Below are 18,896 nucleotides of genomic sequence, written 5' to 3' on the forward strand. Positions count from 1 at the left end.
ATGCTCATGATAAAAGTGGGAAGAGCACCCGGCTGGCATGGCTCAGAGGTTGAATAACAACCTATGAACCGGGAGGTCACAGTTCCATTCCCTGTCAGGGCATATGCCCAGGGTTGCAGGCTCAATTCCCAGTGTGGGATTTGCAGGAGGCAGCCAATTGATGATTCTCTCTCTCATCATTGATGTTTCTATCTCTCTCTCCCTCTCCCTTCTCTCTGAAATCAATAAAAATATATTTTAAAAAATAAAAAGAATAGTGGTGCCTGCTCTGGCCGGTGTTAAGTGGTTAGAGCGTGGGCCCCATGCACCAAAGGGAGGGTCGTGAATTTGATTCCCAGCCTAGCCAGGGCGAGTGCGGGAGGCAATCATATTTCTCTCTCTCTCTCTCTCTCTCTCTCTCTCTCTCTCTCTTTCCCCCTCTCTCTTTCCCTCTCTCTCTCCCTCCTCCCATTCCTCCCTTCCACTCTCTAAAAATCAATGGAAAAAAATATCCTCACCCTAGCTGGTTTGGCTCAATGGATAGAGCGTCAGCCTGCGGACTGAAGAGTCCCAGGTTTGATTCCGGCCAAGGGCACATGCCTGGGTTGCGGGCTTAGTCCCCAGTAGGGGGTGTGCAGGAGGTAGCCGATTAATGATTCTCTCTCATCATTGATGTTTCTATCTTTCTCTCCCTCTTCCTTCTTCTCTAAAATCAATAAAATATATTAAAATAAAATATCCTCGGGTGAGGATTAACAACAACAAAATAATGGTGGCACCTGCTGTTACAATTAAAGATATTTATACTACTACGTTGCAAGCCCCTCCTCTGCTTTCTTTCTAAATCTTTAGTCAAGCTCTTCACATTCAGGAAAGCTTTATATGAGAATTATGTGGGTGGGGTGAGGTGGGGGAGCAGGTAAAATAATTAAAGGCTGGGTTGCCTTTTAGATCTAATTCGTGTGGAAAAGAGAAATCTTGCCCAGAAACAGAGGCCTGGAAACAGATTTAAACCCTCCAACTCCTCCCCCCCCACTTGAGATTGACATTTATTTTGGGCTTTCCACTGAATCTGGACTGATTTAAAGTTTGAGCCCATTTTATATGGAATTCATTGAGCAGGACTCCTCTCTTTGAACCCTGGCTTAGTTAACATTTTGTAAGGAAGGTGTTTTAATCCATATTTTATATATATATATATATATATATATATAGCCCCAAGTTTGGGAGTGATCTCACTTCTTTTTCTTTGCTAACATATCTTCTTTTTCCCTTGTTACCTCCACTCCAACCAGCAGGATACAGTACCTCCTCCAGTTCAGAGATGGTATTCTGGAGTCACACCCTGTGGGCATGTGACTCTTTCTGTTGTAGGCGGTGGGAATTGGCACCAGGTGTCTGACCAATGGGGTCAGATCAAACCTGGGTTTAGCAACCTCAGTACTTGGGTTCTGGCTAGGAAAGAATTCGGAATCCAGACCCAAACTGTAAGAGAATGTTTATTGGGTAGATTACAGAGGTAGAAGAAGTAATTCCTAGAAGATATGGGCTTTGGAAACAAGTTCTAGAGGTAAAGGAAGGGCCCCTGGAGCTTCAGAGTGAGGAAGCTAATGGTGCCTGGTGGAAGGTATAGGGGGAAGGCACGGGCTTACTCCTGGGAGGAAAAGCATGGAGGATCCTCTGTCCTAAGGGTTTTAAGGGCAGAGATTTTAGGGGCGGTCCCAGAGAAAGATCTTAATTGAATATTCAGTAGCTTTCCAGGTGTGTCCATTCAGCATTGTGGTCTCCACTGATTGATTGGCTGGCACCAGGGCAGGGGTCATTATTCAGCTGTGTTTTTTTTTTTTTTTTTTTTTTAATACATTTTATTGATATTTCACAGAGAGGAAGGGAGAGGGATAGAGAGCTAGAAACATTGATGAGAGAGAAACATCGATCAGCTGCCTCCTGCACACCTCCCACTGAGGATGTGCCCGCAACCCAGGTACATGCCCTTGACTGGAATCGAACCCGGGACCTTTCAGTCCGTAGGCCGATGGTCTATCCACTGAGCCAAACCGGTTTTGGCCAATGCAGCTGGTTTTGTTACTTACCTGGGCCAGGAGTTGAAATATAACTGAGGCACAGATGTTAACTTTAGGGAGGAAAGGTCAGGGGGTCCAAACACATGACCAGCGAGCTATATGCTAGAGGAGGAAAAGTCACCCAGTGTGCAGGTCCCACCCTACAGTTGATTGTTGGTTGCTAGGCACCTGGGGCTTTCCATCTTGGTGAACTTCTGTACCTGGTCCCCTGTCCTTGCTCTGCTTATGTCTGTTTAACTGCCTACAACATTTCCAACCCCACTTTGTCTAGTCCCACGCCCTCTGACTAAGGGTTTACACATGCGAGACAGCTGCTTCAAGTGAGAAGGAAGGATCTGGCCAGATAACAGACAGAAATTGACTGGGATACATGACTGAACTGTGACCTCATTACCATCGAGGTCATAATGTTATATTGTACCTTGTTATATTGTACTTTGCTGCACAATCCCCAAGGTACAATAGGCCTGCCAAGTCAATTTGCTTGTTGTTCCCTACTAATTAGATTAGCTAATTACTGTCTTTTAAACTTTTCTTAGTTAATTTCCTGTACTTGGAACAGCCAAGTTCCTGCCATTTCTCCATTGTTCTGCATTGATAACTTCCTTCAAATACTGGCTCAAAGCACATCTCCTCCAGGAAGACCCTCCTGATTGAACCCATCCCTCAATATTAATGTCATGTCAAAGTAGCATGTATCCTATATTCACTAGTTGTTTCATGTGTATATGTGTGTTCTTCTACTAAGTTTTAGGCTCCACCAAAATAGACACCATTACTTCTAAGTTTCTGTCTCCAAACCAGTTAGTACAGTGCTGTACTCAAAGGTGAGTTTTCAATCAACAGTTGTTAGAAGAATGAAAACAGTCCTAAAGAGAGGCAGGCATCTGCCTAGATTCATCCAGATATAAATCCAGTAGCTGAATCCAGTAGAACTGTCCACATTAGAGGGCTTTGCCACCACCTCTGGCCTCCTTCTCCCCCGCCCTGTGCATCTCCTCCAGCCCTGGAAGTATCTGTGTTACCTACATCATATTCCTCTTTTCCCTATTGGGAAATCCTCTTTCTGTGCTCTGAATAATATTAAAAATAACTCTTCTCGCCCCTCCTCCTCCTTCCAGTTGCCCAACGAACCTGGCTGGCAACCTCCCTTGTTCACCTCCACTTTAGAGCCAGAACCAGGCACGTGACTCCAGTTCAACTCCTGACTGCCAATTCCTCAGGTTACCGAGAGCTATTTCAGGCCATACAGGCCCCATAGTCCCCTCCTCCCCATCCTCTGGGCCATATCCTAGCTTAGCCCTTCCTGGAAGATCCCTCAAACCCAACAGCCAAGTCAGCATGTCCCAACACCCATATCCATCTCATCTCCAGCTACTGTCAGCTTCTACTTTTCCAGCCTCATCTTCATCATCGTCATAATCATCATCAATTATTATTTTTTTTAAATATATTTTTATTGATTTCAGAGAGGAAAGGAGAGGGAGAGAGAGATAGAAACATCAATGATGAGAATCATTTATCGGCTGCCTCCTGCACGCCCCCCACTGGGGATCGAGCCCACAACCCAGGCACTTGCCCTTGGCCAGAATCAAACCTGGGACCCCTCAGTTCGCAGGCCAACGCTCTATCCACTGAGCAAACCAGCTGGGGCTTCATCATCAAATATTACATGCCTGTTCCCAAGTGTTGCTCTGCTAGAGCTATGAAGAGTAATTTAATGTCTACTGTTGCCTTCAGAGAGCTCAAAATCCCTTTTTCATAGAAAAACAAACAAACAATGTGAAGTCTTGTGTTGAAAGCAAGACTAGTTCACAAGGAATGTAAAATCCATTCTAAACTATTGGGCACTTGTATGTCAAAGACTGAAGGTGAAATGAACAACAAAGGTGTGCAATTTAAATGTGAGTGCTACAGGGTAAAGTAAGTGTTAAGAAGACCTAACAAAAGGGAAAGAACCTGTTAACAGGGAAGACTTCCTGGGAGAGGTAAGGTTTACATAATATTATACATTTTATTCCCAATATGGTAAAACAATAAAAATGTATTTTAAAAGTATATAGTGATAGATACGTTTTCCTCTTATTTTTCACTCCCTGTCTCCCAGTTCCTCTCCGGGGAAAAAGCACTGGTACCAGTGTCTTGTGTATCTTTCTGGTGGGAACCAAAAGATAGAACGCAATGAGGGGGCATAGATTGTTGGAGAGCAAGGGAAGGCTTTAATATAGATTCTTTGACAGGGGGCCAACTGCTACCCTTCTTCCTAAATGTGTTCCCTTCTTAGAACACACTTATTGAGTTGCTGAGCTCTGAACAGGACCCTCAGTTACCTTTTATAAATTGTACCAGTTTTTCAATATCCACTTTTCTTCCCTCCTTTCCCCCTTCTGGGCTGGGCTGCCCTGCATCCAGATCTTCCCTGATTGGCTGCTCTCCGGCCTCTCCAACGGAGGAGGGGAAGCACCCCACCCTTTTTTGCGTAGAAACCTTTGAGTCTTTTAAAGTGTCACCAACATCCTACTACCTTGCCCTGTCAATGTAGTAATTAGGGGGTCGAAAAGTGCCCCTTCTGTTGACTTTGGAGGCCTTCAGACCCTCCTAGCCTCTTTGGGGGGCAGGCTCGGCAGCCGGAGATTCCTTGGGATTTCTCTCTGAAGTTTGAGCACTTTTGCTACTTCCTTTCTACGCAACTCATGTCATCACTAGTGGATTTACGCGACTTCCCTTCCTCTAAAGCTATTGCCATATATAATCCCCAGATCTCCACGCCCCTGTCTCCCCAAGTCTGGGGGGATTTGGGGTGTGCAATCGCTGACGTGAGGAGTTAGCTCCCGAGGAGGCATTGGGCATGGTGGGCTGGGTCCTCGGGTTGGCAGGCACCGCAGGGCCAAGGTCTGCGTTGCTGCTAGAGCCTTGGCGGGGAGCCGGGAGGGAAGTATGGGGGGGCCGGGGCCGCCGGACTGGAGAGGAGGGCACCGCGCGCCCGGCCGGGAGCCGGGAACCCACACGCTAGGCTGGGGAGCCGCCAGGGTCGGGCCGGGGGCGCCACCAGCCGGGGCAGCGCGGACAGCGTCCTGCGGGGCCCAGGATGACCGCCAGGGGGCGCTGCGGGCTCCCGCTCGCCTCTTTCCCCCCCCCCCCCGGTAGGCGGGGCCGCGCTCTCCCCGCAGCCGCCGCCGCAGCCGCCGCCTGGGCCGCCCCGTGTCCCCGGTGGATCCTCCGCCGCCGCCGCCGGGAGCTCGATGCGGACGGAGCCCGGGCCGGGCCATGGGGATCCTCAGCATCACGGACCAGGTCAGCTCTTCTGCCTTCCCCGCTCCCTCCCTCCGGTGCCGGGCGCCGCCGCCACGCGAGACCGGGGATGTGCGGCCTAGGCCGGGCCCGAGCCCGGAGCTCCCGAGGCGCCCGCCCCGCCCCGCGCCGCGCTCCCCTCCGCCGAGTCGGTGCCCTTGGGGGTCTGGCTGAGACGCCGCGAGAGTGCCCTGCAGCCAGGACTCTAGCGTGGAGCCCCCTCTGCGACGCCCCCCTCCGACCTGGAGGCCCCCGCCCCCCGCCCGGTCCCGCGCCGCCCGCTCCCTGACGCTGGCTCTCCCCGCAGCCGCCCCTGGTCCAGGCCATCTTTAGCCGAGATGTGGAGGAAGTGCGTTCCCTCCTCTCGCAGAAGGAGAACATCAATGTGCTGGTGAGTGGAGATCGGGGAGGATGGCGAGCCGGGGATCCGGGCCCTGGGGTTCCGGACTCCTTCCCGCCAGTGGGGGGCTCCGGTCTCCCCAGTTCGGATGACGCCGCAGTGCTTTCCACGCCGGGTGGGCGCCGGCTCCCCCTTTGGGGATGGAGAGGGTCGGGCTCGCAGCGCAGACCAGAGCCGCGTTCCCCCTGAAGCATCAGTGTCCGCAGCCCCTCCTCTCGGAAGGGACCGCTGCCCCGCGGGCCTGACCCCTCGCCCATCCTCCGCGGTGCTGGCGTGGACCCAGGGTCGGGATTTAGGGTCTGCAGAACCTGTGGGAAGAGGGTGTGGGGAAAGGCCGGGGGTCCGTATTCACCACCGCAGCTGCTCCTCTTTTCTGCCTTCCCAGGACCAAGAGAGGCGAACCCCACTGCATGCTGCTGCCTACGTAGGCGATGTCCCCATCCTCCAGTTGCTACTGATGTCAGGTGAAAGCGGGCTCCGGAAGGTGTGGCGCCGGGGAGGGACCTGCGGGAGGAGCCTCTTTCTCCGTAGCCAAGGCTTGTTCTCTGGACACTGGTCCAGGCCAGGCTCCAGCCCCATCCAGGCTCCCCGGCCTGATTCCTGGCTTCCTTTCCTACCCCTTCTCCACCTCCTCTCTAAAGGAGAAATAATTCCCCACAGGTGCTAATGTCAACGCTAAGGACACACTGTGGCTGACCCCTCTTCATCGTGCTGCTGCCTCCCGAAATGAGGTACAGGCCTCCCCTTCTTTCACCAAAGAGGATGAGTTGGTTAAAGGTGGAGGTTAAGGCTTGGAGAGCCTCAGTCCTCTGCCTGACAAACTGGTCTACCCCTGGGTAGGGAGAAGACCAGACCTTGGCCCCTCCCTCCTGCCCCTAGAACTGGCTGGAAAGGTGGGGCTGAGTGTTGCCAGCTGATGTGACGTAAGGGCAGAGCTTAACACTGGGCTGGCAGACTGCAGGGGGCCCTGCTGCCAGGCCTGAGTGACTCATCTCTCCCTGAGGGGCCACCTTGGAGTCCGATCCCCCTCTGGGCACTGAGATTATGTTTCTCCTGAGGAGGGACAGGGGTAGTGATCTGCTGCATCCCTGCCTCAAGCAGTATGAAAGTTGACAGCACAGGGGTCAAACATGCCTCACCAGATGAGTCCATCAACTCTGCAGAGTGAAAAGGAGGCCTCCCTCTTATTTTAAGTCACTTCCCTGGCTTGAGCCACCAGGGAAGGGTGGGACCGAGGCCAGCGGGAAGGGGGTGGGTGGTGATTAGGAGGGCCATTTTAGCCTGGGTTTTGGAGAGGAACCCACTCGTGAGGTGGGTTTGCTTACCTAGGTAATGAAAATGATTTTGGTGCCTATGGAAGGGTTGAAGGAGGGCACTTGGGCATTTATCTCTCAGAAGTGTTTATCTTTCCTAGAAGTAGTGGGGGAGTGGGTCCTCTGTATGTGTGGGTTTGCTTGGTAGTGACTCTATGTGTGGGTGAAGATTTTCAGGGTCGGGTAGAGAGTAATATTGGTGGCTTGAGGAAGAGGAAGGCATCTCTGGTTTTATCAGCAAGGTAGGGAAGGTTTAAGCTCTAAGGAGATCCAGAAGAAGATGGGAAGTAGGCATTGAGAGGCTAGATATGCTGTGCTGGGGGCAGAGCATGTGGGGGGATGGGGCCACCTGTGCCATGCTGACCTATTCTTCCCTCCATTTCCTATTGTTTTACTTCCTAACCCCCCTCTGTCATCTCTGTTATCCCCTGCCTCTGAACAGAAGGTGCTGGGGCTGCTGCTGGCACATTCAGCAGATGTGAATGCCCGGGACAAGCTGTGGCAGACACCATTGCATGTGGCTGCCGCCAACCGGGCCACCAAGTGTGCTGAGGCTCTGGCACCCTTGTTGAGCAGCCTCAACGTGGCTGACAGGAGCGGGCGCAGTGCCCTGCATCATGCAGTGCATAGTGGGCATCTAGAGGTGAGGACCACTTCCAGTCCATGCCCAGCCTAGTCCTTCCCTTTCCTTCCTACTCATCTTTCCTGGCTTCTGGGCCATCAGCTCTGGGGCGGAGAAGCCCTGATGGTTATATAAGCCGTTGGGCTCATGCACTGAATGAATGGTCACATTAGATTGAAATTCTTGACTTGGACTTCAAGAGGGTGATAAACTCTCTGGAGTTACATGGAAAAATATCTATATACATGTCTTTTTCTGATGTAAGAGTCAATGTCTTTCAACACATTTCCAAAGACTTTTCAAGAGTTTAAGAACCACCAGATCGGGGGGATGTGAAGTATACCATAGGGAATATAGTCAGTAATCATGTAATAACTGTGTATGGTGCCAAGTGGGTACTAGAAATATCAGGGGGAACACTTTATAAAGTATATGATTGTCTAACCACTGTGCTGTATACCTGAAAACAGTACAAAATAAAATGGAAAGTAAACTGTAATTGAAAAACAAACAAAAAACAAAAAAAAGCATCACCACCAGATCACCTGAAGAGACTTCCTCAAACATCCAGTTTGTGTGGGATCTCCTTCGTAGTGCCTGCTTCCTCTGTTCCCTCTGGTTCTCCAGATCAGTGGTTGCCAACCGGTGGTCCGCAGACCACTGGTGGTCTGTGAGGTCTGAAAGGTTGGTGACCGCTGCTCCAAAACCAAGACCATTAGGCTGCCTCAGCCTTTTCAGGAGCTGAGGTCTCTGTTCTTAGGTAGGTTGAGGGCATGAACTTGGCACTGAAGGTGTTTTCTATCCTGATACAGACGGTGAACCTGCTCCTCAATAAGGGAGCTAGCCTGAATGTCTGTGACAAAAAGGAGCGGCAGCCTCTGCACTGGGCAGCTTTCCTAGGTGAGAAAAGGTTCACAGGAAGAGGAGGAATTTGATCATTAAGATTCCTGGGCCAGGGAGTGGGGGTTGCTGCCCTCAGAGAGAGGCACTCCACAAACCCGGCTTGAAAGCATCCTCTCTTCTCAGGGCATTTGGATGTCCTGAAACTGCTGGTGGCACGGGGAGCAGACCTTGGCTGCAAGGACCGCAAGGGCTATGGGCTGCTCCATACAGCTGCTGCCAGTGGCCAGATTGAAGTGGTGAAGTACCTGCTCCGGACGGGGGCTGAGGTGAGGGTGCTGAGTACAGGGCTGGGGACTGCGGGCAGGGAGTTAGCGGTCAGAGTCTGTTATGGAGACAGGAAGGTATGGTTTGGGAGCCATGGAGATGTGACAGGGTCTGAATAATGCTTACCTTAAGTAATAGTGCCCTCAGTCTTTTGGGTCAGGAATCTGAGGGAGCTGAGGCAGTGATTGGATTTCTGGGGTTCTCTAGGCTGTTTGTGCCAGCGACCACTTTTGTTTAAACTGATACTCCCCTTTCCCTCACCCCTGGAAATCCAGATCGATGAGCCCAATGCTTTTGGAAACACAGCTTTGCACATTGCCTGCTACCTGGGCCAGGATGCTGTGGCTATTGAGCTGGTGAACGCAGGAGCCAATGTCAACCAGCCGAATGACAAGGGCTTCACGCCACTACACGTGGCTGCAGTCTCCACCAATGGCGCTCTCTGCTTGGAGCTTCTGGTCAATAACGGGGCTGATGTCAACTACCAGGTACCTGAAGGGATGGGCTGAGACCAGTTGGGAGAGGAGCCTGGCTCTGGGGTCCTGGCCATATCTTCCTTCTGGATAACTCTCTGGGAATTGTCCACTGGCTTCCTGGGTTTATCAGAGCTTGCCTGGGACCTGTGAGAATGTGGGCCAATAACATGTCCATAGGACTATACCATCCTCAGGGATGTGTCCTTTGAAAGGGGGAACAGGGCATTCTCTGTGCTTTGTACTGAAAAAAAGAAAAGAAAAAAACACACGCGATGTTTCCACAGAGCAAAGAAGGCAAAAGTCCTCTGCACATGGCTGCCATCCATGGCCGTTTCACCCGCTCCCAGATCCTCATCCAGAATGGTATGGATTCGGGAGACTGCTCCCTTCTCCTCTTCCCCCAGAGAACTCATTTCTAGAAAACCTTTCCTTCCTTATTCTGCCTCCCACCACGTCTTCCAGTCAGGATGGCACCTGGAGTTCTGAGCTAGGCACCAATGGAAACGGCCCTGCTCTGCCTGTCCCTTCCCCTAAGGCTAACAAACAAGATGACACATGTGGAATGCTTAGCCTGGCACGCGCACTTACTAAGCACTCAAATGGGCGCTAGCTAGTAGAAGTGGTCTGAACCCTAAGGCCTGCCTGAGTTTATGTATATGCATCCCCCTCAGGCAGCGAGATTGATTGTGCTGACAGATTTGGGAACACGCCACTGCACGTGGCCGCTCGCTATGGACACGAGCTGCTCATCAGCACCCTCATGACCAATGGCGCGGATACTGCCCGGTAAGTCAGGGCTCTTGGACCCACTTCTAGGCTGCCTCAGATGGCTCACATCAAACATGGAGGCACAAAGAAGCTTGCTAAAGGGAAGCTTGCAATCTCCTAGGCTGGTGGTGGGTCACAGGAAGAGGTCTAACTGGTCCCTCCTGGACCAAGGAGTGAGTCCCAACTTCTCCCTAGGCGCGGCATCCATGACATGTTTCCTCTGCACTTAGCTGTCCTTTTTGGATTCTCTGACTGTTGTCGTAAGCTTCTTTCCTCAGGTATGTGCTGACCAGGTGGGAAGTGGGCAGGTATAAAGGGGAGCAGAGGCCAGTCCTGCTCAGTGCCCTTACCTGGGATCTGTGGCTGGTCTGGCCCTGCAGGTCAGCTGTACAGCATTGTATCTTCACTCAGCAATGAGCACGTGCTTTCAGCTGGGTTTGACATCAATACGCCTGACAACCTTGGCCGCACCTGTCTTCATGCTGCTGCTTCTGGAGGGTGAGTTCTTCCCTTCCCAGGCCTTGAGAAGAGAGCCGGGCATGGGCCAGCCGCTCCTTTCCTGCCCGCATCTCTCCCCTCACAGTGGGAGCAGTTCCATCCTTCCTCAGCCCTTCCCTGCGCCTGTGGCTTCTACCTGAGGCTTCCACTCTCTTAACCCTCATCCTTCTTCCTTTTAGGAATGTTGAATGTCTTAATTTGCTGTTGAGCAGTGGAGCTGACTTGAGGAGGAGAGACAAATTTGGAAGGTATGTTAATGTGCACAGGTGTACGTAAGGGTTGTCTGACTAGAGAGACAAATGATAGAGCGAGGGTTGGGGAGTTACAGACTAAGTAAGGAGAATGTTACGAAGCGGCTCTTGGCTGCGCATCTGGTGCATTTGGATCTGTCCCTGATTCTTCCTCCCCGCCTCTTCCACTTCTCCCCAGGACTCCACTGCACTACGCAGCCGCCAACGGCAGCTACCAGTGCGCTGTCACACTGGTGACTGCTGGGGCCGGCGTCAACGAGGCCGACTGCAAAGGCTGCTCCCCCCTGCACTACGCTGCCGCCTCTGACACCTACAGGAGGTGCGACTCCCACCTTGGCCCTCTCAGCCCCACTCACCGCCCTGAACCTCCCCCTGACTTCTTCCCTCTCCCTCCCACAGAGCAGAACCCCACTCATCTTCCAGCCACGATGCTGATGAGGACGAGCCACTGAAGGAGTCCCGCAGGAAGGAGGCCTTCTTGTGAGTAGCTGAGAAGACCGGGGTGTGTGGGGTGCTTTCCCCGCAGTGCCAGCTCTGTCCTCGTCTCCCACCACAGGCATTCGGCAGCGGTGTGTGTGGAGCCTCTGAGTTCAGTCCTGGACTAAGCACTGTGGGTAAAGACAAGCGTATGAGGCATAGTTTCTTCCTCAAGGAATAGGTGGTCTTCTTGAGAGGATCAGAAAAACCAAACACACCAAGTCATTTGTTTATTCCACAGCATTAATTGCGTTATTACTTATTAGCTACCAAGTACTGTGCTGTGTACTGAGGATAAAGGGTAAATTACTCCACATTTCTGCTTTCTAAAAGCTAAAAATCTGTTTGAAAAGATAAATGAAAGGACACTTATACATTCTTTTTTTTTTTTTAATATATTTTATTGATTTTTTACAGAGAGGAAGGAAGAGTGATAGTCAGAAACATCGATGAGAGAGAAACATCGATGAGAGAGAAACATCGACCAGCTGCCTCCTGCACACCTCCCACTGGGGATGTGACCGCAACCAAGTTACATGCCCTTGACCGGAATCGAACCTGGGACCTTTCAGTCCACAGGCTGACGCTCTATCCACTGAGCCAAACCGGTTTTGGTGCACTTATACATTCTAATGTGAGATGTCAATAATAGGGGAAGTTGGGTACGGAGTATATGGGAACTCTGTACTATCTTCACAGTTTTTCTGTAAATCTAAAACTTTTCTAAAATACTAAGTTTATCTTTTTTAAAGGGTACTTACAATCAAAGAGGCTCAGCTTTGTGATCTTTGGCAAGTAACTTAACCTCTCTTTGCCTCAATTGCCTCAATCATAGTAAGGATAAGACTAGTATCTACCTCATAGGGTCATTATGAGGACTAAACTATTTAATGCACAGGAAGTGCTTAGAACAGTGTGACACCTGGTGAGGGCTATATTGTATGATCACTACTAGTACAACGACTGCTAAGCAATGCGAAGGGAGTACAGAGGAGGAGGCACCTAACTGGAAAGGTTGGGGAAGACCTCACACAGGAGAGGATGCTGGGCCAGGGCTGAGATGAGTAGTCCAGATGGGCTGGGAGGAGAAGGCATTTAAAGTAGGGTCAGCATGCCTGGAGGTGGGAGAGTGTCAGTCAGCAGAATGTTGATAACTGGTACTTGTGTCTAGGTTCTCTAGGAGAGTGTTGAAGCCAAAGTGGTTTAGGGCAGACCTGAAGGAGGGTAGGTCTGGAGCTGGAGTGGAATGGGCAGGGGATAGCACACCTGGGTGTTGGCCAGCTAGGCTTGGAGGGGCTCCCTTGCCCCTCTCTTCTGCCTGTCCCAGAACTGTGCCCTCCTGGACTGGGCCTGTCCCCACCTCACAGTCTACTCCTGCCCCCAGCTGTCTGGAGTTCTTACTGGATAACGGTGCAGACCCCTCCCTGCGGGACAGGCAGGGCTACACAGCTGTGCACTATGCAGCCGCCTATGGCAACAGACAGAACCTCGAACTGGTACGTGTGGGATCTGGCCCTGGATAGGGCACCTTTGTGTTTGTGGATTCTGAAACCAAGGGGTGACCGAATCAAATGTGGTCTCTAGGTTCAGGGGCTGGCTCAGGGGATTACTGTTGGTGGAGGACAGGGCTAATATCTTGGGATTTCCAAAACCTTAGCACCTGCTATCCTGCCATTGCAGCTCTTAGAAATGTCCTTTAACTGCCTGGAGGATGTGGAGAGCACCATTCCAGTCAGCCCTTTGCACTTAGCTGTGAGTCCCAGCCTTTTCTTCTTGCCTGCCTTGTCCTCACCTGATCCACGCACAGGTGCACACACTGTGAACTGCCCTTGCTCTGTCTTGTGAAGACGTGGCAAGCAGGCAGTGGTCTGGAGAGGGGAGGGCATAGTGCAGGTGAAGAACCTGAGGGGCTGAGGAGCTTGTGGCGAGGACTGTTGGAGTCCCCCCAGGGGCCCGAAGAGCAGAATGAGGCAGTGTCCTGAGCTGTATCATTGGTTGTCCACACCCCTCCAGGCCTACAATGGTCACTGTGAAGCCCTGAAGACACTGGCCGAGACGCTGGTGAATCTGGATGTAAGGGACCACAAGGGCCGGACCGCGCTCTTCCTGGCTACTGAGCGAGGCTCTACTGAGTGTGTGGAGGTGCTTACAGCCCACGGCGCCTCTGCCCTCATCAAGGAGCGCAAGCGCAAGTGGACACCCCTGCATGCTGCTGGTTCGTATGCCCCTTGGGTTGCTCCCTCCCCTTGCCACACCAGGCCTTGGAGACTTGTCCACCATCCCTCCTGAATGGAATTGGGGTTGGGAGTGGAGTGGGGTGAGGAGGATGGAAACATCATATACTGATTTGTAGCTTCCTATCCCCCTACCCCTTTAGCCTTGCCCTGGCCTCCTTCCCCCTGACTATGCCCTGACACAGGCCCCTTTCCTCCTAGCTGCCTCTGGTCACACTGACTCCCTGCACTTGCTGATTGACAGTGGGGAACGAGCTGACATCACAGATGTCATGGATGCCTATGGACAGTGAGTGTGGGCCAGGGGTGGAGTGCAGGCTTTCCCATCACTGCTGGGCCCTCACCCTTCTCCCGCCCCCTCTGTAGAACCCCACTGATGCTGGCCATCATGAATGGCCATGTGGACTGTGTACATCTGCTGCTAGAGAAAGGATCCACAGCTGATGCTGCTGACCTCCGGGGCTGCACCGCCCTCCACCGTGGGGTAAGTGAGCCCTGGGTGGGGTGCTCATTGACGGGCCTGGACGAGGAGTGCAGGACCCACCAGCAGTAGGACAGCAGATCGTCAAGCAGGTGGGCCAGGACTTTGTACCGAGTCTTATTGGGCTTCACTGTGTTTGCTCTGGGATGAGTACTTGACATCCGCAGCGGATCTCCTGGATCACCTTGCTCTGTAATCACATACAACCACCTGCCCACCAGCCAGGCCTGCCCCAGGATACCCTGCTGGCCCTGTCCCATTGGATGAAGATGCCATTACCCAGTCCTTCTCCACCGTCTCATGTCCTAAAGCTGGCTCCTTGTCCCCCAGGATTGTTCGGTTCCCTTAGTCCAGTGGTCGGCAAAGGTTTGCCGCTCTGTTGACTAATGAGTTTGCCGACCACTGGGATAGGGGCTTAATCACAAGGAACAACAACAGCCTGTAATTATTGGAATCGAGAGTCTAGGTCAGTGGTCGGCAAACTCATTAGTCAACAGAGCGGCAAACCGTGGCAGCTCGCGAGCCGTTTACCGACCACTGCCTTAGTCTCCTTACTCCGCACCTGTCTCCCATTCCAGAGTGCCAGGATTCACTCTTGCCATCCTGATTACATGTTGGCTCTTAGAGAGTAAAGGAAGCAGCTGCTGTTCGCTAACACTTGGAGTCACTGTTGTAAAGGCTAGGATTGGGTGGGGTGGTAAACACACAACACGACCTACAGGTGATGTGTTTGTAGAATTGTATATCTGAAACCTGTATCATTTTATTAACCAATGTCACCCCAATTAAAAAAAAAACACAAAAAAAAACTAGGATTGGAGCTCTGGATGTGGCTCTCACTCCTGGGCCAGCCAGCCCCAGTGACTGGTCATTGGAAAGGGAGTGGCTCCTTAACCGCACTCCCCACCCCAGGCAGTGACCGGCTGTGAGGACTGCCTGGCTGCCCTGCTGGACCACGATGCATTTGTGCTGTGCCGAGACTTCAAGGGCCGCACCCCCATTCACCTGGCCTCTGCCTGTGGCCACACGGCTGTCCTGCGGACCCTGTTGCAGGCTGCCCTTTCCACAGACCCCCTGGATGCCGGAGTGGATTACAGTGGATACTCGCCCATGCACTGGGCCTCCTACACTGGTATGGGTCTGGGGTCTTTGCAGACACAGGAGTGTGTACAGAGACTAAGGATAAGTGGGTTGAGGGAGGGACCTGGGTTGATCTGGTTCTGGAGGTAGAATGGAGTGTCAGGAGATGGGAGAGGACAGACGTAGGGAACCTTGTTGTTGTCTCTGTCCATCACTACTCTGCCTTCCTCATGCCAGGACATGAAGATTGTCTGGAGTTGTTACTTGAACACAGCCCGTTTTCATACCTGGAAGGGAACCCCTTCACTCCTTTGCACTGTGCAGTGTAAGTCCCCTCCTACGCCTCAGCTCTGCTCAGGGTCCCTGACCTGGGCTTCGGACAGCAGTGGGCTTCTCTTGTGCCCCCTGCTGAGCCTTCCTCTTCCCCCAGAATTAATAACCAGGACAGCACCACAGAGATGCTGCTGGGAGCTCTGGGTGCCAAGATTGTGAACAGCCGAGATGCCAAAGGACGGTAAGTGAGTGGCGAAAGGCATGGGGAGAAGCCTCTCTGGCCTCCTTCCTGCTCAGGTGGAAGAGCCTTTTCTGTCTCACTGTGCCCGGACCCCCACCCACAGGACCCCTCTTCATGCCGCTGCCTTCGCGGACAATGTCTCTGGGCTCCGGATGCTGCTGCAGCATGAGGCTGAGGTGGACGCCACTGACCACACTGGCCGCACTGCGCTCATGACGGCGGCTGAGAACGGGCAGACTGCTGCTGTGGGTGTGTTTCCGGAAGGGAGGCGCTACCCTGGGGTTTCTGCAAGATAGGTCAGCCCTGCCTGGGGATTCAGGAGGCAGGAGGCATGTCTTGGGTGTTTCACCCTCTGCAGATGTGATGCACAATGGATGCAGATAGGAGGGTGGAGAGCCAGGATGGCTGCTGCTCTGGGGGGGCGTCAGTCCAGCTCTGTCCCCTTTCTCTTGTAGAATTTCTGCTGTATCGAGGGAAGGCAGACCTGACTGTGCTGGATGAGAACAAGAACACTGCCCTCCACTTGGCTTGTAGCAAGGTACTGCCTGAAGTGGTGGTGAGGCTGCACAGGGCAGGGCATGATTAAGGGGCTGGGGGGCTTGATGGGGCAGAGGACAGCTAGCCTGTCAGATGGTGGGATAGCTCTTTGTCCCACTGCCACACGCCCCTACTCCTCCTCTGTGGCCTGTCATGCTTCCACTTCACAAGTCTGCACTCTGTTCCGCTCCCTCAGGGCCATGAGAAGTGTGCCCTCATGATCCTGGCAGAAACCCAAGACCTTGGCCTTATCAATGCTACCAACAGTGCGCTGCAGATGTGAGTGCCCGGGGAAGGGGCTCCTGGCGGGGGAGAGGGGGGAAGCAGGTGGGGAAGAAAGAGCCACCTGCATTCCAGGGGCTCTCTGGTGCTCACAGTGTTTGCTCCGCACCCTGCTACTCTGGTTGGGGTGGAAGGGCAGCTTCATGCTCCTCTTTCCTTCCTTCCAAGGCCACTCCACATCGCTGCCCGGAATGGTCTAGCTTCTGTGGTGCAGGCCCTGCTGAGTCGTGGGGCCACAGTGCTGGCTGTGGATGAAGAAGGTGAGTGGAGCCCCCCACCTTTCCTGGGTTTAGGGTCAGGGACACTCTTCAGGAGGTGACCTCTTAAATTTGCTATGAACTGGCTTTTCGTCCCAAGAGAACTCTTCAGAGCAGGGACCCAGCACCAGCATGCTGGTCTCTGAGGGAAATCTGTTGGAACTAGGTAGAGCTAGCAGGGTCCTCAGGGAGGCCCCCCCACATCCTTCAGCCTCCTGTCCCCCATGCTCCACCTTTAGCTCCACACTTCCACAGCCTACCTGCCAGCTTCCTTTGACCCTCATGGCCCTTGACTTCTGGCCATACTGGGTGCTTGCCTGCCTTGGTTCGCTTCACAGATAAGAGAGCTCAGGGCCCAGGAGAGGGGGAATGGGGGCCCAGAGATACAGGACTTGGTGCCTTAGTTCCCACCCTTCCCTGCAGGTCACACCCCAGCACTGGCTTGTGCCCCCAACAAAGATGTGGCAGACTGCCTGGCCTTGATCCTTTCCACCATGAAGCCTTTCCCACCCAAGGACGCCGTCAGTCCTTTCAGCTTCAGCCTGCTCAAGAACTGCAGCATTGCAGCAGTCAAGACGGTGGGTGGCTGCGGGGCCCTGCCCCACGGGGCCTCCTGCCCCTACAGCCAGGAGCGGCACGGCGCCATTGGGTTAGATGGCTGCTACTCTGAGTAGCCCCTTTCCAGTGTCCCTCTCCCTGCCGGTGGCTTGATATCTTATTCTATTTATTTAGAAAAAGTCTATACATTTAGGGCACTTTAAAGGAGAACACGACTGGGTTGGAGGTTGGAGGGGGGAGAAAAGCACTGGGGAGCAGCTGCTCACCCTTTGCCATACCATCCTGGCCTGGCAGGGGTCTGGGACTGACAGGGAGCACCCCAGGCCCTTGGTACCCCCAGGGCAGCCCCTTCTGCCAAGTGTCCCAAAATGATTGCTAAATGCCTGGCTCCCCCTCTCTTTTACCCCATCTCTCAGTTCCCTCTTTCTGCTGCCAGCGACCCCAACTCTTCTCTCTGACTCTCCTCTCTGTGTCCCCCTGCCCCTCCTGCCAGGCAGATCCCTTCCTCTTCTTCCATACCCATCACTGCCTCCCTGCTCGGCCGGCTCCTCCATCCCCGCAGCAGTGAGAAGCCTTAATTTCTGGTACTGTGTGAGCACTCTGGGGGCAACCCCCTCCCCCTTCAGGGGCAGCTAGTGGACAAGGGGGGAGGGTATTTAGCACTGGGGCCTGGAGCTTTTTCCCCATTTCTGTATCCCATCCCCCTAAAGTTCAAATGCAAAACACTTGAAGCAGCAACTACTGTACCTGGGCCCCAATCCTGCACTCTCCCCTGGCCGCCTCATATGCAAATCAAGGGCTGGTTCTGCCCCCACAGCCTACTCCTCTCTGCTCCCTTTCCCGCTAGCCTGGCCCCAATCACGCACTTTAACCTGCTTCTTCTTTTAACTTCTTTTGGAAGGCCAGAGCCTCTGGTCATTCCCTCCCTGGCTCTCCTCTCTCTCTTAACTTTGAGGCTTGTCATGAATTTTTAAGTAAGCATTTTATCCTTTAGGGAAAGAGATAATTTCCTGCCCATTTCAAAACCACAGCCCTAGTGTGTCCTATGTGTTTCAGGCATGTGTATGCATGTGTGTGGAGGGAGGGACTGTCTCTTCCTCCTGTGCCCCCAGTCCTATAGTTCCTCTGCTCCCTGTCTGCTACCACCTTCCATTATGTCCAAGAGCACCCACGGCCCCCAGTCACTCCTGATCTGAAGCCAAAGATGGTGGGAGGGGCAGGGCAGACTAGGGACCGTGGCTCCTCGGGACCGGGCTTCCCCTCTCAGGGAGAACGAAGCTCTGGTCTAAGGAGCAACAGCAGATCCTGAGGCGAGGGCCTTGCCTCCCAGGAGCAGGGAGAGAGGGGTTCGAGCTAGGGGCTGCACTGAGAAGATTCCTCTAAGTTGCACCCTAAAAGCCAAACTGGGCTGGAGTGAGGAGGGGCAGTTTCTTCTTTAAATGTAGCATTGAATTTGGCCCTGGTCCCTTCAAAAGCCCTGTCCATCCATCTCCTAGCTAAGCCTCCTGGACAGTTGGACCCCTTCCCACAGCCCAGTGTTCCCTTCCTCACACTCAATACCTCAGCCAGGGGCCAAGACACAGAACTTGAATAGAGGTCATGCCCCCTCCGCGCCCACAGTGCATCC

General features: G+C 53.1%; 1 protein-coding gene across 1 annotated transcript; it reads left to right on the forward strand.

Moving 5' to 3' along the window:
- The first annotated feature begins 5,202 nt into the window (after nucleotides 1-5,202).
- ANKRD52 (ankyrin repeat domain 52) lies at nucleotides 5,203-17,512 on the forward strand. The gene is made up of 28 exons (XM_080660873.1): nucleotides 5,203-5,357; nucleotides 5,662-5,745; nucleotides 6,140-6,218; nucleotides 6,415-6,485; nucleotides 7,510-7,710; nucleotides 8,502-8,589; nucleotides 8,716-8,858; nucleotides 9,132-9,344; nucleotides 9,617-9,695; nucleotides 10,004-10,118; nucleotides 10,296-10,378; nucleotides 10,481-10,598; nucleotides 10,778-10,846; nucleotides 11,028-11,168; nucleotides 11,249-11,329; nucleotides 12,711-12,822; nucleotides 13,007-13,078; nucleotides 13,340-13,541; nucleotides 13,762-13,849; nucleotides 13,927-14,044; nucleotides 14,954-15,173; nucleotides 15,359-15,446; nucleotides 15,552-15,635; nucleotides 15,739-15,884; nucleotides 16,091-16,173; nucleotides 16,369-16,451; nucleotides 16,623-16,714; nucleotides 17,135-17,512. The coding sequence occupies exons 1-28, from the start codon at nucleotides 5,331-5,333 to the stop codon at nucleotides 17,383-17,385; spliced, it is 3,231 nt and encodes a 1,076-aa protein (XP_080516999.1). The 5' UTR covers nucleotides 5,203-5,330; the 3' UTR covers nucleotides 17,386-17,512.
- Nucleotides 17,513-18,896: the final 1,384 nt, after the last annotated feature.

Source organism: Plecotus auritus, assembly GCF_963455305.1.
Source record: "Plecotus auritus genome assembly, chromosome: 3".
Taxonomy (NCBI): domain Eukaryota; kingdom Metazoa; phylum Chordata; class Mammalia; order Chiroptera; family Vespertilionidae; genus Plecotus; species Plecotus auritus.

Coding starts and splice junctions, on each gene's coding strand:
- ANKRD52 (XM_080660873.1), top strand. CDS start 5,331: ATGGGGATCCTCAGCATCACGGACCAG. Junction 9,345..9,616: donor GGGCTGATGTCAACTACCAG/GTACCTGAAGGG, acceptor ATGTTTCCACAG/AGCAAAGAAGGCAAAAGTCC. Junction 15,885..16,090: donor CGGGCAGACTGCTGCTGTGG/GTGTGTTTCCGG, acceptor TTTCTCTTGTAG/AATTTCTGCTGTATCGAGGG.